The sequence below is a fragment of the Pelophylax lessonae genome, assembly GCF_965119305.1.
Source record: "Pelophylax lessonae genome assembly, chromosome: 6".
Lineage (NCBI taxonomy): Eukaryota > Metazoa > Chordata > Amphibia > Anura > Ranidae > Pelophylax > Pelophylax lessonae.
This window is the reverse complement of record NC_138773.1, coordinates 69,524,544-69,542,273: the sequence shown is the minus strand read 5'-3', so window position 1 is coordinate 69,542,273 and position 17,730 is coordinate 69,524,544. Positions and strand designations below refer to the sequence as shown.

The 17,730-nt window shown below is 42.9% G+C and overlaps 1 protein-coding gene across 1 annotated transcript in view; it reads left to right on the top strand.

Annotated features, from left to right (window-relative positions):
* LOC309558919 (dynein axonemal assembly factor 8-like) overlaps positions 1 to 17,730 on the top strand; it is a 211,969-nt gene that overhangs the window by 161,838 nt on the left and 32,401 nt on the right. Inside the window, exons 26-27 of the mRNA XM_082262014.1 lie at positions 3,470 to 3,567; positions 13,079 to 13,175. Of these exons, the coding sequence (XP_082118140.1) occupies positions 3,470 to 3,567; positions 13,079 to 13,175 (195 nt within the window). The remainder of the gene's footprint in view (positions 1 to 3,469; positions 3,568 to 13,078; positions 13,176 to 17,730) is intronic.

Sequence of the window (17,730 nt, the reverse complement as noted above, 5' to 3'; positions counted from 1 at the left end):
AAGGAATTGAGAATGCCAATCAGCAGTTTCCAAACTCTAATCAAGAAGTGGAAATGAGGAGTTCTGTTGAAATCAAACCACAGTCAGGTAGACCAACCATAATTTCAGCCACAACTGCCAGGAAAATTGTTCGGGACACAAAGAAAAACCCACAAATAACTTCAGGTGAAATACAGGACTCTCTGAAAACATGTGGTGTGGCTGTTTCAAGACGCACAATAAGGAGGCACTTGAAGAAAGATGGGCTGCATGGTCGAGTCGCCAGAAGAAAGCCATTACTACGCAAATGGCACAAAGTATCCCGCTTACAATACGCCAAACAGCACAGAGACAAGTGTCAAACCTTCTGGCACAAAGTCATTTGGAGTGATGAGACCAAAATTGAGCTTTTGGGCCACAACCATAAATGCTACATTTGGAGAGGAGTCAACAAGGCCTATGAACACCATTCCTACTGTGAAACACGGAGGTGGATCATGTTGTTTTGGGGATGTGTGAGCTACAAAGGCACAGGAAATTTGGTCAGAATTGATGGCACGATAAATGCAGTATGTTATCAAAAAATACTGGAGGAAAATTTGCATTCATCAGCCCGGAAGCCACGCATGGGACATACTTGGACATTCCAACATGACAATGATCCTAAACACAAGGCCTAAGTCCACCTGTAATTGGTTACAGAAGAATAAAGTGAAGGATCTGGAGTGGCCATCTCAGTCTCCTGACCTCTATATAATTGAGTCATTCTAAGGAGATCTCAAATGTGCAGTTCATGCAAGACAGCCCAAGAATTTACAGGAACTGGAAGCTTTTTTTCCAGGAAGAATGGGCAGCTTTACCATCTGAGAAGATAAAGAGCCTCATCCACAAATGCCACAAAAGACTTCAAGCTGTCATTGATGTTAAAGAGAGCAATACATGGTATTAGGAACTGGGGTATGTAAACTTTTGATCAGGGTCCTTTGGGTAGTTTCTGTTGTCGTTCTGATTTAAAAAGAGTAAACACAGTTGATTGATAATAAATGGCTTCAGCCAAACACTAACGATGAGTGAAAGAAAAGTTTTTGTGTTATCATTCATATTCTCTGAAAAATGGCCAAGAAATCATAAATTCTGCAAGGGTATATAAACTTATGAGCACAACTGTAAATATGCCATCTATGTTAATAGAATGTGTGGCTCTTTAATGAAAGATATCCATATTAGGAAAACTTTGCTGCAGCACCAAACAATTTCAATAGACACAATAAAAATTATATTTTATCTGCTGCGCCTGGTAATAAAATACAATATTTAAAATGTTGCAAAGAAGCGTCTGACACAATATTGTGAAATAAACAATAAAATAGCATAAACAGTAAAATGTGGTGCAGCGCTAGTCAAATAACAAAAAAGTCCACATCCAGGGAGAGAGTCCCAGTGGAAAGCATAGAACATATCTTCAATCTTTATGAGAACCAACACCGACACCCAATCACACAGCCTCTTACCATATATCATAGACCCTCACTACAAAGGTCTAAGGAAGCTAAGGGTGCTACAAACATCAGGCAAAGCTGATAGTGGAAATTTAGCATCCATGCCCACACCCCTATTCTGCAAATAATAGGTATCCCCAAACCAGAAGTAATTGTGGGTCATTGCGAAATCCAGTAGTGACAAAATGAAGTCCCTCTGGGTCTCCAATAGGGCATCTGTAGATAATAGGCTACAGCCTCTCGGCTAAAACGTACACCCCATTCGGTATGAATATCAAATGGGATGTGAATGCTTTTATTAACAACGCTTGAGTTCATTTTTTATTGATTTGTTATTTTTTTCATATATATATTTTTTATTTTTGTATTTATTTATTCTGTGTTTGGCTCTATGTATGTATTAAAATCAATTCGTTTTATGCAATTACTTTGTAAAGTTTTTAGTATTAGATATGAATAAATTAATACATCTCCAATGTAGTGTGTAAAGAGATAACAAGATGGCGCCATCGCCCGGTATGATAATTCCAGTTTTTTTTCCTTCTTCTTTCTTGTGATTTATTTTGGTAATGGTGATTGGTTTAATATGCGACAGTTTTGGCACATTAGGTATGCTATTATTTTGCCTCTGTTTTTTTGATATTGTGGAGAATATATCACTATTTTGGATGTGTAGTGGTTATAGCCACTGGTTCAGGATGATGGAACCCAATTTCATCCCCCACCTACTCCCAGCCGTCTTAGTTTATATATATATATATGCCCGTTGATAGCGTCTATAAGGCCACGCCCCTGACGACGTCATATGATGATGAAACGCATAGGGAGGAATCAATGACGTATGACGCTGGTACATGCTGGGATATGGTGGCCAGCTTGTTGACTTAAAACATAGGATGAATATACTCGAATACGCTGGAGTTTTACAACTAATATGTGAGTGGATCTTTTTATTTATAATAAATTGGATTATTACATCTACACCATGAGGAGTGTTTCATTTATCTTGACATGAGATGTTATGCCTGCGGAGAGGATCGCTAGAGGAGGATTCCACTATCACCTTTGCCTGATGTATGTAGCACCGCTTCCATAGACCTTTTTAGTGAGGGTCTATGATATATGGTAAGAGGCTGTGTGATTGGGTGTCGGTGGTGGTCCTCACATAATGATTGAAGACAGGCTCTATGCTTTCTCTCTGGATGTGGACTTTTTTGTTATTTGAATAGCGCTGCACCACTTTTTACTGTTTATGCTATTTTATTGTTTATATAATTTATACTTCAACTTTAAGGCAAATTTATTCAGCACATATGTACCTTCCTTCCTTCCCCTATTGCTTAGTTCAGGCGTTGAGAGTGAAGAAAGGAAGCCCTTCCTAAGTTTCTTGCTGCTGTCGGGGGGTTAAGGTTAGTGTTGAGGACTATCTCTCTGCCCCCATGTGATATGGCTGGGCCAAGAACCAGAGATGTCACATGGTAGAAAGGTGAGTCACATGTATTTTCATAACTTGATGTATTTTTGTGGTACATGGCAGCTGAATGTGGCACTTTGGCATCCAAGGTGAGGTATGTGCTGCTGGGAAGATGGGCATTAAAGCAAACTTGTTGCTTTGCCTGGCATGAACAAAACACAGGTTTGCTTTAAATACCTTGTTGTCCTAAGTGTTATCTCCGATTTCCTGTGACTTTTGCACATTTAATAGTAGTACCTCTTAATTGTGCTTAACTCTTATAATTATTTCCTTATGTTTCTAAGTATCTAAACTTAGACACAAAATGGTTTTCTGACTAATAATGGGAATAGTAGGCATCCGACGGTGACTGCTCTTAGGCAATAATTATCGCTATTTTGTGTAAAAATTAAGTCTGGGTTCATTAATTGTTGGGTTGTTAAAGTTTAATTAAGGTTGTTTTATTATGGAATATACAGTACATAGTTGTCCATTAGGCTATTGTTCCATTCTTTACACCACTTTCCATGTTCTGCAGGTTCCACTTCTTATCAGGCTGCCGTCCAAGACATTAAATGTTTCTTCCCCGAGGGCCTCATCTGTGATCACCAGTCTCTTGTTCTAGAGAAGGAAAAGGTAGAGTACATCATTATTTCCATGCTCAGAATCTCCTTCCTCAGCACCAGGTCAGCAGAATATTCTGGCTTTGATTGTTTTATAGGGTAACATCAATTTAAAGAATGCCTATAATGCATACACTGTACATACGGGTTTTTAAGAAATGGTTATACCTGGTTCAAATATGGGTGGTCCTCCCCCATTTCTTAAAAAAAATAAACACCAGATCCCTCCAGCAGTCCTAGACTACTAAGCCATAGCCCACTATGTCCCACACGCACATGGTGGTGGCCCTGAAGCAACTGCCCTATTTTTAGTATGGTTGTGCACCTGTGGTTAACTCTGGACGAAAGCATAAGGTTAAAGAGAAATTGAACTATATACAGTGGGTACGGAAAGTATTCAGACCCCCTTAAATTTTTCACTCTTTGTTATATTGCAGCCATTTGCTAAAATCATTTAAGTTCATTCTTCTTCCTCATGAATGTACACACAGCTCCCCATATTGACGGAAAAACACAGAATTGTTGACATTGTTGCAGATTTATTAAAAAAGAAAAACTGAAATATCACATGGTCCTAAGTATTCAGACCCTTTGCTGTTACACTCATATATTTAACTCAGGTGCTTTCCATTTCTTCTGATCATCCTTGAGATGGTTCTACACCTTCATTTGAGTCCAGCTGTGTTTGATTATACTAATTGGACTTGATTAGGAAAGCCACACACCTGTCTATATAAGACCTTCCAGATCACAATGCATGTCAGAGCAAATGAGAATCATGAGGTCAAAGGAACTGCCTGAAGAGCTCAGAGACAGAATTGTGGCAAGGCACAGATCTGGCCAAGGTTACAAAAAGATTTCTGCTGCACTTAAGGTTCCTAAGAGCACAGTGGCCTCCATAATCCTCAAATGGAAGACGTTTGGGACGACCAGAACCCTTCCTAGAGCTGGCCGTCCGGCCACACTGAGCTATCTGGGGAGAAGAGCCTTGGTGAGAGAGGTAAAGAAGAACCCAAAGATCACTGTGGCTGAGCTCCAGAGATGCAGTCAGGAGATGGGAGAAAGTTGTAGAAAGTCAACCATCACTGCAGCCCTCCACCAGTCGGGGCTTTAGGGCAGAGTGGCCCGACGGAAGCCTCTCCTCAGTGTAAGACACATGAAAGCCCGCATGGAGTTTGCTAAAAAACACCTGAAGGACTCCAAGATGGTGAGAAATTAGATTCTCTGGTCTGATGAGACCAAAATAGAACTTTTTGGCCTTAATTCTAAGCGGTATGTGTGGAGAAAACCAGGCACTGCTCATCACCTGTCCAATACAGTCCCAACAGTGAAGCATGGTGGTGGCAGCATCATGCTGTGGGGGTGTTTTTCAGCTGCAGGGACAGGACGACTGGTTGCAATCGAGGGAAAGATGAATGCGGCCAAGTACAGGGATATCCTGGACAAAAACCTTCTCCAGAGTGCTCTGGACCTCAGACTGGGCCGAAGGTTTACCTTCCAACAAGACAATGACCCTAAGCACACAGCTAAAATAACGAAGGAGTGGCTTCACAACAACTCCGTGACTGTTCTTGAATGGCCCAGCCAGAGCCCTGACTTAAACCCAATTGAGCATCTCTGGAGAGACCTAAAAATGGCTGTCCACCAACGTTTACCATCCAACCTGACAGAACTGGAGAGGATCTGCAAGGAGGAATGGCAGAGGATCCCCAAATCCACATGTGAAAGACTTGTTGCATCTTTCCCAAAAAGACTCCTGGCTGTATTAGATCAAAAGGGGGCTTCTACTAAATACTGAGCAAAGGGTCTGAATACTTAGGACCATGTGATATTTCAGTTTTTCTTTTTTAATAAATCTGCAACAATGTCAACAATTCTGTGTTTTTCTGTCAGTATGGGGTGCTATGTGTACATTCATGAGGAAGAAGAATGAACTTAAATGATTTTAGCAAATGGCTGCAATAAAACAAAGAGTGAAAAATTTAAGGGGGTCTGAATACTTTCCGTACCCACTGTAAGCTAAAGACAAAAAAAGGGCAGGCAGAGGGCAAAGGACTATTCACCAACATTGCTTTTGGCCTCTTCTCATTGCTAACATACAATGCCTTTTTCGTCAGTGTCTCTGTGTGGAGGTAGCCATATTGGTGGAGACAAAGGCTTTGCTTCCTCATGTCAGAGCTTTCAGCAAGGAGAACAGTAAGCAGTTTTGGAGTGACATCTCCAGATATACTGAGACTAGCACTTAGAGACAGCAGTACCTTAGATCTTGAATTGCAGATATTCAGCTATGAGGCTGTGGGCACCGGGGGGGGGGGGGGGGGGCTAGGTACATTTAAATACCAGGAAGGTCACTGCTATTTTTCAGGAGCAATTCCAGGCAAAATACTAAATGACATGATTGGGGTTGTCTCTCTCTACATTTGGACCACAATGTGCCATAGTTAGCATTGTCTCAAACGTACACAAATAACCTAAAACCTTTGTAATAATAGCTGGAGAAAATATAATTTGGATCATTCGCTTTTCTACTAGAGTCTAAAAAAGCTTTAAGTTGGGTAAGCAGATATTGATGATTGCATTTTGTCTTTGCATTGTGTTCTCAGCGCTCAAATTTTCCACTCGTCTGCTCGCATTTTGTGAGTGGAAAATGACTGTGTGGGGCTGCCTCGGGAGCCGTTCTCCCGGCGATCGCCCAGGGGAAGAGAGAGGAGAGGAAGAGGAAAGTCGACCGGATCATCACAGAGCGGAATTCGCCCCGCTGTAACAGCTTTCATTTAAATTGCCGGGTGCTCACCGCCACACACACAGCACCGCCTCCTGGCCCGGCTCCTTTGATAGACAGAACACCGGTCCAATGCCGGTACATGTGACGTCTATCATTGGAGCCGATCCAAGAGGTGGGGCTGTGTGTGATGGCGAGTGCCCGTCAATTCAAATGAAAGCTGTTACAGCAAGGCGATCCCCGCTCTGTGATTATCCAACCGGCTTTCCTCTTCCTCTCCTCTCTCTTCCCCTGCACTGGTCAGGCTGCATTGATGGGCACAGGATGCGGCTGCATTGATGGGCACAAGTGAGGTTGCATTAATGGGCACAGGTGAGGTTGCATTGATGGGCACAGGTGAGGCTGCATTGATGGGCACAGGTGAGGCTGCATTGAGGGGCACACGTTAGTCTGCATTAATTGGCACAGGGGAGGTGGCATTGATAGGCACTGATCAGGCTGCATTGATGGGCACAGGTTAGGTTGCATCGATGGACACAGGGGATCCTGCATTCATGGGCACTGGAGAGGCTGCATTGATGGGCACAGGTGAGGCTGCATTGATGGGCACAGGCAAGGCTGCATTGATGGGCACAGGTGAGACGGCACTGATGGGCACTGATTAGACTGCATTGATGGGCACAGGTGAGGTTGCACTGATGGACACAGGTGAGGCTGCATTCATGGGCACTGGAGAGGGGGCATTAATGGACACAGGTGAGGCTGCATTGATGGGCAGAGGTGAGGCTTCATTGATGGGCACAAATGAGGCTGAATTGATGGGTGTTGATAGGCACTGATTAGGCTGGATTGATGGGCACAGGTGAGGTTGCTTTGATGGACACTGGTGAGGGTGCATTGATGGGCACAGGTGAGGCTGCATTGATGGACAAAGGGGAGGCTGCATTGATGGGTACAGGTAAGCCTGCATTGATGGGCACAGGTGAGGCTGCATTGATGGGCACTGATCAGTCTGCATTGATGGGCACAGGTGAGGTTGCATTGATGGGCACTGGTGAGGCTACATTCATGAGCACTGGTGAGGGGGCATTGATGGACACTGATGAGGTCTGGATTGATGGGAACATGGGAGGTTGCATTGATGGGCACTGGTGAGGCTGCATTGAAGGACACTGGTGAGGCTGCACTGATGGGTACTGGTGACACTGCGCTAATGGGCACAGGTGAGGCTGCACTGATGGGCACTGGTGAGGTTTCACTGATCAGTGCAACACTGATAAGCTTCACTGATGATGCTGCACTGATAGGCTGCATTGATGGGCACTGATGAGGCTTCACTGATGGGCACTGATAAAGTTGTTATTAATAATTATTTTTGTAACTTCTGCATTGATGCAAAAACATTTAACTGTGTAATTTTATGAGATAATTTATGAGGGCATGTTTAGGGGTGGGGCAGGGTAGGTGTTGGGTGGGGCAACTGGTGGCGAGTAACCCTTACGGCCTGGCTAGTAGCTCAGGACTTGAAATTTTGAGCCCTGTTGTTCTTATTTATACAAAGACTTTTTGATGTTTTTTTTTAAGACCTATAGTACAGTTTCATTTTAGGTAAATCTCATCAGTGAGTTTTTTTGAAAATCTTTATTTTTTGGATAGTTTGTAAATATAGATAAATATGACACAACTACATTTGGTCACTACAGGCTCTGTTCCCTTTTTTGCAGTGCTACACAATGGTGGTGCTTTACTCCTCTTTCTCACAATGAGAGCCCATGAGTTACATGACTAATTGAAAACAATGCACGCTTTATGGGGTTGATGACAGTATTTTATGTCAACAGTTAATAAATAAACCCATAGCCAGACTATTGACATTAAAGAAAATATATATTCCTAAAGCGTTTGTTACCCCAAGACTTTGTATTCCTTACATGTGCCTGCTGTACCATGTACTTGTATGAGAAAGTATGGGAAAGTACACCATGGTCAGTTCCCTAGCTATGCTGGGAACTCAGTGTACTCTCCTTCAATGATCAGACTTGTCCTGACATGCCACTGCTGCACAGCCATTCACTGGGAAGCTCAGTATGCTGCTGCTTTTCCTCCCCCTAGATATTTTGCAGCTGAGAACAGAGGGAATGGGATCACTTTAAAAAAAAAGGGATAAAGGTATTTATAATGTTTTTTTTATATCTATACAAAAATGTTTTGTCTTTTATTTCTATTTTAAACTGAATGGGTTGTTTTAGTCCCCGTTCACACTGGGGCGACCTGTCAGGCGACCTGGTCGCCTGACAGGTCGCCTTCCATAGAGAAGCTGCGGACCCGTTCTAATAGGAGCGACACAAGTCGCTCCGACTTAGAAAAAGGGTCCGGAGCTTCTTTGGGGCGACCCGGAGCGACCTGCATAGACTTCAATGTTATGAAGTCCGTGCCGGCCGCTCCGAGGTCGCGGTGCGAGCAGCGCGCCGCGACCTATGAGGTCGCCCCGGCAAGTAGCGTTGCCCCAGTGTGAACGGGGCCTTACAAGGTGATCGTTTACAATCACTTTAACAAGTAGTGAAAACAAGGCTTTATTGATCTTTGTAGCTGCATGTACTGCTGAGTAATTCATTCTCAATAACAATAAGGCCCCATGCACATGGGTGCGTTAGGGTAGTTTGATGTAAAATTATTGTGTACTGGTGTACGCTACTACTCACACAAATCCACATATAGTATATGGGCATATTGCCTCTAATGTAGACTTTAGAACATTTCTCCACAATTCCTGCAGCTACAGAGGCCAACAATCTGGTTTAAAACTCATTTACTGCTTATTAAGAGTATTTAAATATATAAATTTTCATAGCTAGGCCACAGGTTTACTAAGCAGTGAGGGTGAATGAAGGTGAGTCGAACTAAGAGCTCCCTCTAGTAGTTAATCTACCGATTTCGTCCAACTGCAACTTTACTTCAGATTCTTTACTGCGATTTAGTGCAAGAACAAAAATATTGAAGGGCAAGCATTAAATGTTCATAGATAAAAGTAAGCACTGCAATAATCGCTCAAAACATATGTTCACCTAAAATGCACTGTACTTTCTATTTAATAAAAGCCTGGATCTTTTTTTTGTAAATGGAGTACATTGGAAGAGTTAACACAGCGCTAGCAAATTTTGGCTCCAATCTGGGATACCATACAGACAGCACAGCTTTTTCGGATGCTACCATGAGACTTTTGCCCAGAATAGCTATCATGAAAGTACAAGGCGTATGGTGATATTTTTGGTCGTCCTGGATAAAATAAAAAAAAATGAAGAATCTGCATTGAAAAGGCCACCAGGTTTTGTACAAATCTTTAGATTTTACTTGCAATAAATATCTCCTTCTGTCATGGCTCGGCTTACCTTTGTGATTAATGCAAAGCTGCGCCAGTATGCGTTAATGCTCATGGGACATTATTGCATAAAAATATGTGTTAATATAGGAACAATCATTTTTTTATTACCAAAAAATGCTTCGCTATCTTTTTTTGCCTGCCTTTTACATAAAGCTATTGCATTTTTTTGCTCCTGGGAATGTGGTGATGGACATGTGACAAGATGACAAGTGCCGTACGTTTTGCCCATCTGTTATCTGCATTAAAATTTCCTTTATATGTGAGACAAAGGGGAATATTCCTGTAGACTTAGACAAATGGAAAATCATGCACAGGGTCAGTATAAACAGTCCAATCGTGCTTCTGATCCTGACGCTCGGGTAATGACCAGCATCCATGCATTACTCACTACTTAAGGTATAGAACACTCTGCTCCTCGGCTTCTGTCTACTTTTCTGAGTCCGATCATCTACAGCAGGGGTATTGAATTAAAATTCATGGAGATCTGGTTTCTTCACATCACAGCCCCACACGCTTACATTACAGTTTTCTCTTTACATCAGTGTCATCAGTCCTTTCCTTTACATCAAAGCCCCCTCCCCCTTTACACCAAAGTGCCCCCTTTTACATCCCAGAACCCCCTCTTTACGTCATAGAACCCTCTTTTACAAAACAGACCCCATATACATTACAGTGCCTCCCTTTACATCACAGAACCCCCTTTACAATATAGCACCCCCTTTACATCAGAGCACCCTCCTTTATAATATAGCACCCCCTTTACATCGGAGCACCCTCCTTTACAATACAGCCCTTTTTTTTTTTTTTTACCTTATAGTGTTTGCTTTACATCACAGCCCCCCTCTGTATCCAAGTCCCCCCATTTTACATCACAGTGCCTTCTTTACTTAAATGTCCTCTGTCCTCCTTCACATCACCCCCCCCCCCTACATCACAGACCTCTACCCTTTACATCAGTGTCCTCAGCCCCCCTTTCTTGCATCCCAGTCCCCTTCACAGTCCTCTTCCTTGCACCCCAGTTCCCTTTACAGCTCTCTTGTACTTGCATCTCAGTACCCTTCACAGTCCCCCCTTACTTGCACTCCTGTCCACTTTAAAGCCCCCTTTCTTGCACCCCAGTCCACTTCAGAACCCCTCTTCTTTGCACTTCAGTCCACTTCATAGCTCCCCTTCCTTTGACCCCAATCCCCTTTGCAGCCCCCTTTACTTGCATCTCGGTCCTCCCCACTTACTTTCACCCCAGACCGCTTTACAACCCTGCTTCCTGGCACCCCAGTGCACTTCACCCCCTTCTTTGCACCTCAGTCCCCTTTATAGCCTCCTCTACTGTCATCTCAGTCCCCTTCACAGTCCTCTCTTCCTTGTATCCCAGTCCCCTTCAGAGACCCCCCCCCCCACCTTTGTTTTGTATACTGGCCCACTTCACAGCCCCCCTTCTCTCCTTGCAATCCAGTCCCCTTTTTATGGATGCCCCCTTGCTTACATTACTTTTCCCCCTGCCAATGATCTTTCTTTCTGATACTATCTTACACAGCAGATAGAATGCAGACGGCATGGCATGTACGGACTGAGGGCGGCACATGTTTTTCATGTTAACAAGCAGATGATGTGTTGCTAGGACCACTCTGCATCCTAGCAATAGATGACTGGCTCGTTAACTTGAAAAGCATGTCCCGCCCTCTGCCCAGACATAATGCGCCTTCTGTCTTCTACCCGCTATAGGATGAATGTTGTGGCGGCTAATGAAGTTATGGAAAGTAAACCCAATCACTAAAATCTCATATTAGCTTTAAAAAGTTAAAGTGTTTGCAAAGGTAGAAGGTTTTCAGAAACCTTCTGTGGTAGTCTGCTCTCCCCCCCCCCCCCCACCTACCTGAGCCCGATCTCAATCCAACAATGTGCAGGAGAGCAGTGACACTCTCAGCTCTCTCTCTTCTCATTGGCTGAGAGAGCACAGTGAAAGTCGTTGGCTCCCACTGCTGTCAATCACAATTATTAAGAAGTGAGAGCTGGCAGGCCAAGCCATGCTCTTTGTGTCAATAGGCAGGGCTCGGGAGTGAGCATGCACAAGTGCCCCCATAACAATCAGCTTGCTATGGGGGCACTCGACCGGGGGGAGGAGCCAGGAGCATCAACAGGGGGCCCGAGAAGAGGAGGACCAGGCTGCTCTGTGCAGAACCATAGCAAAGAGGAGGTAAATAGTAAATGTCTTATGTAAAAAAAGTAAAAAGCCTAAACTTACAATCACTTTAGTGTAATTTCAAAAGTAAATTATATATTTTCGAAGTGTAAGTTCACCTTTCATGATAATTTTAATAATAATAGTACATACCATAGCTCCTCCTGTTGGAAATGGTGAAAGTCCCCCTATTACAGATGCAGTTGTTGGGGGTATTCTCCATTAAAAGCCCATCATTCCTCTCCATCCTGCTATTTGAAGGACTGGCTAATTTCCCAATAATGCGCCCCCGAGGGCCAATCAAACTGTGTATGCGGTTTCTCTCCTGGCACCACATAGTTTAGTAGCAGACTCTGCAGGGCGTTCAAACTGCGCATGTACGCAGACTATGGTCTCCATTCTCTAGCTGTGCTCAGGAGCAGAGTTTATATAGCCCAGAGTGGCCTCTAGGTGGCACATTATTGTTAATGTCCTGCAAAATGGCAGGACAGAAAGTGGAATGATCTCATTGACTAAATATGGGCATGCATCCATATGAGTTCACTGACATCCCCAGCATCTCTCTGCTTTGTTTAGGTGTGCTACAGGGCAGACAATGACCCAGACCACAGCTCATTGAGTTAAAAAATGGCGAGAAGCAGAGGTTCAGATGGAGATGAGTTTGGAGAACAACCCATTTTATTTTTCTCTCTAATCCCCAAACCGAAGGCTAAACAGTGCTGAATGGTGCTTTAAAATGGCCTTAACAAAGCTGCTTGAAGATGGCTGCAATGCTTTGCTGTATAGAGTGCTGGAGGGCCTTAAGAAGAACTTTTATAACTATATACAGTATATATATATATATATATATATATATATATATATATAAAAAATTTTTTTTTTTTTTTTGTGTGTGTTTGTGTGCATTCTCTTTAAATCAGTTTGAAATAGCTGCCTTTGGCCTGCATAAAGTAGATGAGACACAGCTTTGGGGGGGCCTTAGCAGTAGCGCTAATCTTCTGTTTTGGATAGCTGAGCAGGTTTGACACTTCCTGAGGCTCATTAGCTAAGTACTTACTAACAAACCCGTACTTAATGCATCAGAATCTATTATACATACTTATCTGTTAAACTGTCACAGTGTCCTTAATCCCATAGCAGCCGGCCATGTGACACTTTATAGGATTCACTAACACTAAACTGTTCAGGGGTATGTGGTTATACAGGTGTTTACAAACCTTTTAACACATCTCTGTCTCCAGATCTCCAAACTGACACGTGATGTCTGGCTGGACACTAGCGCGCAACGGCGGACGCTCAAGAGCCAAGCATGCCAACCTGGGCCATCACAACAAAAAGGTATTGTTTGTGGCTCACAAGATAGATATACAGCATTTGTTAGGTATTTTAAGTCAAACTGTGTTTGTGTTCCTGCTTTCGGAAAAAAATAGTCAACAATGGCAGCCTCCGTGTTTCTCTTAGGAAAGGTTTCCTTTAAAGCTCCTGTACAGAAGAAAGACGTGTAGAGAAGGCACCTTAAAGAGACTGTGGCTCATTCAGTTTCTCTTGTAAAAAGAAACCCTTTACCCAATAACAATCATCTTCCCTTCGCTTCCCTAGAGCCCTTTTGGTTCTTCGGCATCCTGGGAGGAGGTCACCTGCTCCTTAAAAAAATTAAAGTCTTCACTTTCTCTCTAAAGTAGCTACAGCCTGAGTAGAAAGGCCTGTCCCCTGCCAGCAGATGCAGAGTAGGACCCTTTCTCTGTGTGTGGAAGCAGTGCTCTCATTCTAGGGGTCCACCTTGCGCCCTACTGAGCCAGAGCGCTTCAAAAAGAAAAGCTCATGCTAACCACTAATCAAAGAATTCTGGCTGTGACTTGGCAATGTGGGAGACCACTGCTTCCCCACAGAGAGCAAGGGTCCATCACCACAACATGCTAGCAGGGGACAGGCTGTTCTACTCCACGGCTGTACCTTTTTTTTTTTTTTTTTTAAAAAGCTCTGGCTTTGACTCGTCAAGAGACATGTTGGACCTCTTCAAGCAGAGCACTGCTTTCCCACAGAAAGCAAGGGTGCTTTACTACAGCGAGCTGGCAGGGGACAGCCTTCTCTACTCCATGACTATAGCTTATTTTTTGAAAAGCACTGACTCTTACTCAGCAAGGGGCGTGTTAGACCTCTACAAGGAGACCACTGCTTTCCCACAGAGAGCAAGGTTTCTTGGTTACAGCATGCTGGCAAGGGACAGGGCTTTCTACTCCACAGCAGTGGCTTGTTTTTTGGAAAGCTCTAGCTCTGACTCTGCAAGAGGTGTGCTGAATCTCTAAAAGAAGACCACTGCTTTCCCACAGAGAGCAGGAGTCATTCACTATTGCTTGCTGACAAGGTGACAGGCTTTTCTGCTTTACAGCTGTAGCTTATTTTTAAAGAAAACAAACATTTAAGGTTTTTTATACCTTTTGTTTAAATGCACATGGAATGTATTTAGCTAATTTAAACTAAAAGTTCAATGGGCTTTAAATGTTTTCGGGCTGGGGGTGTGTGGGGGGGGGGGGGGGGGGGGCAGAGTCTATTGGAAACGGGTGTAACTGACCCAAATATGGCCTCTTTGGAACTAAATCTGGCAGACTAGGGTGCTAATTTACATGCCCAGAATTAAAAAAAAAGAAAAACTGGGTTGTGAAAAAGCCCTAATGTTCAACATACTCAATGTATCTTTGCTTATATCTGTCCTTGGTTCATGTAATGTTCACCTCACAAAGACTGCCCTATATGCTTTTAGTCCTCATTAAAGCTGAGTTTGCACTGGCATTAAAAACAGGCGTTTAAGGGGGCATTAAAAAACGCCTATGCAAATGATACAATGGACAGCACACGGTGCTGTTCACATTATAAAAACATGATGCGTTTGCATCCCACCGCTTCAAAATTGAAGCCTCATGTCGAGTCAGGAGGCGTTTGAAGCCTTTCAACGCCTCCCATTCAAGTCTATGGTAACACGCCTCAACCGCACTGTCATACGGTTGCGGCACATTTGCAGCACGGTTGCAGCGCGTTAGTACAATGAGAATTTTAACTGGAGGAGGCTGGGAGGCGGCCGCTGCTTCCTTAACAACCGATTAGTCATCAGCTGTCAGCTGACTTTGCCGTTGGCAGTTGAATGTAAAAACAAGCATTGCTGGCAATAAAAAAAAATTGGGGAAAAAACAACGTAAGGTCCCCCCCAATCCATACCAGAGCCTTCACGCCAATTTTTTTTTTCAAATTGCCTGGGGTCCTCTTCAAAATCTATACCAAGACCCTTATTCGAGCATGCAGCCCGGAAAGTCAGGAAAGGGAGGGGACAAGCGAGCGCCCCCTTTCCAGAACCATAATAGGCCATATGCCCCCACAGGCTCTGCCCCTTCTACCCCAAAGAACCTTGTCCACATGTTGATGGGGATAAGGGCCTCTTCCCCACAACCCTGGGCTGTGGTTGTGGGGGTCCTTGAGTGGGGGCTTATCGGAATCTGGGGGGCCCCCAGATTTCAACCCCCCCATGTGAATGAGTAGGGGTACATAGTACCTCTACCCATTCACCAAAAAAGTATCAAAATAAATAAAAAAAACAATGCCCCCTGATGTAGATCCATCGTAAATCATGACGATGAGGACGCCGAAGCCGGAAAAAAAGAGCTCCACTCACGCCAAAAGCTCCCGCCTATCTGCTTGCACCACCGCGTGACGTTTCTTAAATAGGTAATAGGCAGGGCCAGCCGGCGACATCACCAAGTGGCACCACCCCTTTGTGACATAAATAAGAAAATAAGAAGCTGTGTCCATCAATGAACATGTGAGAAATGTATCTAACGGTAAGTCAAAAATCCAATTTTTTACATTCAGCCGTTAGTAGGGAAGCCCACTAACAACTGATGACTCATTGGCTGTTAAGGACGCGGCAGCGGGCTTCCCGACCCGCTCCTTAGCAACCAACTATTGTAGGCGTTTGTGGTGTGGTTTTAACAAGCCAAAAGAGCTTGTCAACTGCGCCGCAAACGTGCATAGGGGATTTGGGGGAGTGTTTTTAATGCTCAATAAATGCTTATCAACCATATCTATTATTGTGTATTAACGCTATAGGAGCGCTTGATAAGCATCAGTATTTTGAGCAAGTGTGAACCAGCCCTTACACAGACATGCAATTCTAGGCAATTATAGGACATTTCTAAAAGTATACAAAGGAATGTAACTGTTGGTATAATATGCATTTACTTGTGTTCAGCTGCATTCAGTTTAATTGGTTTTAGAAAAAACTGAAATCTGTGCGTCCAGGGGCAGATTAAATACTCTAAATGTTTAAATGTTTGTAAATGCATGTACATTTGAAAGCAGGAGAAATTGATTTGGGAAGAATAAAGTTTGTGTATAATGTTTTTCCAGATCAATTTGTCCTGCATTTAAATAAAACAAACCTAGGAGACCTATGTGATGTGAGTGAGGGCTTATTAAAAAAAAAAAAAGTCTCCAGCGTTTGGTTGTCTGATTATATATTGTACTGTATATTGTGTGCAGTGGTTTGACATACACAGGGTTAACAATACAGTCTACCAGTTGCAGCCTATCCTCTATGTGTATGGAAAATGCAAGTCACATACACATTGACACGTGTGCCGGGCTTATGACGCACAGTGGTGTCAGCATCTCTGCACCGGAACACAGCTGTGCAGCACATCCGCGATCATCTGAAAGCCTCATGCACTCACTTGTTAACCCATTAAAGTGCTGTTACACCTTGGAGCTGTTTGCAGGACGGTGGCATTATCACAATTATGCAATGACTAATGGCATTGTTTACATATACTTCTGACTTTATATTCTGTCTTTAATGGACTGAGCTTTCCTCTCTCTGCAAAAAAGTGGGGAGTCTGTAATTAAAGTTACTACAGGTATTAAAAGTGTTTCTAAACCCCCAAACAAAAATTTTATATATTTTTCTCTTACCAGTCTTAGCTTCCTTTTTTCACTTTTTTTACTATACCTGGGGATCTTGCAAACAACACATCTTTCCTAGGGTGAGAATTCTGACTTACCATACTAAATCTGTGGAAAAGCAGCATTGTCACCCTAGGACAGGAAGATACCTAAAAAACACCACCTCTCTCCTCATCTCCATAACATGGGGGGGGGGGGGTCGGTTGTAGTCCAAAGACTGAACATTGTAACTGATAAGAGTGCGTAAAGTTATCAGCTCACTAGATTTTTAGCAGGATCAACAGATATTTTTTTGCACTTGTTGAACTGATATAAAAAAAAAAATTGCGCTTAATAGTATAAACAGACCAAACGGGAGCTAATAAGAAAAGATTATTGTTAGATTTAAACTTTTTACCACCAGAACCTTTTCTTTTTTCTTCATTTTTCGTATACATTTGTAAATGCCCGTTTTCAGTTTAAAGATAACTTAAAACCCCCAACACTTTACTTGTTTTCTGAAAGCACAGAGCTTACAGAATAAAATGATGGTGGTTGCATTTATCAAATCTATGTTTCCTAGTCGTACAATACAATACAATACACTTGACAGTGAAAGCTGCAACAGAGATAAAGGCACCTAACTAATATTTTTTTTTTTTTTGATTGTTTAAGAGTTTTGTCACTGTATATAAGGTAAGTTAAGGCATCGCCTTAATCCTCTGCCCATTGACGTAAGGTTTAATTACCCGTTGCAAATGGGAGGCCCCATTGCAAGAGAGGTTTTTGTTTTTTTGGCGTTTTTTTTTCATGATGTTGGGCTTTTAGTTGAGCATACAATGAACAATTTCCTTTAGATTTATTATAAATAATGTAGTGCAAGGGCCTACCTGATTGAAAATTAAAGGTTCAGTTCTATTTTTCCAAAATAACAAAACATGTCCTATTTACCTTCTCTGTGCAA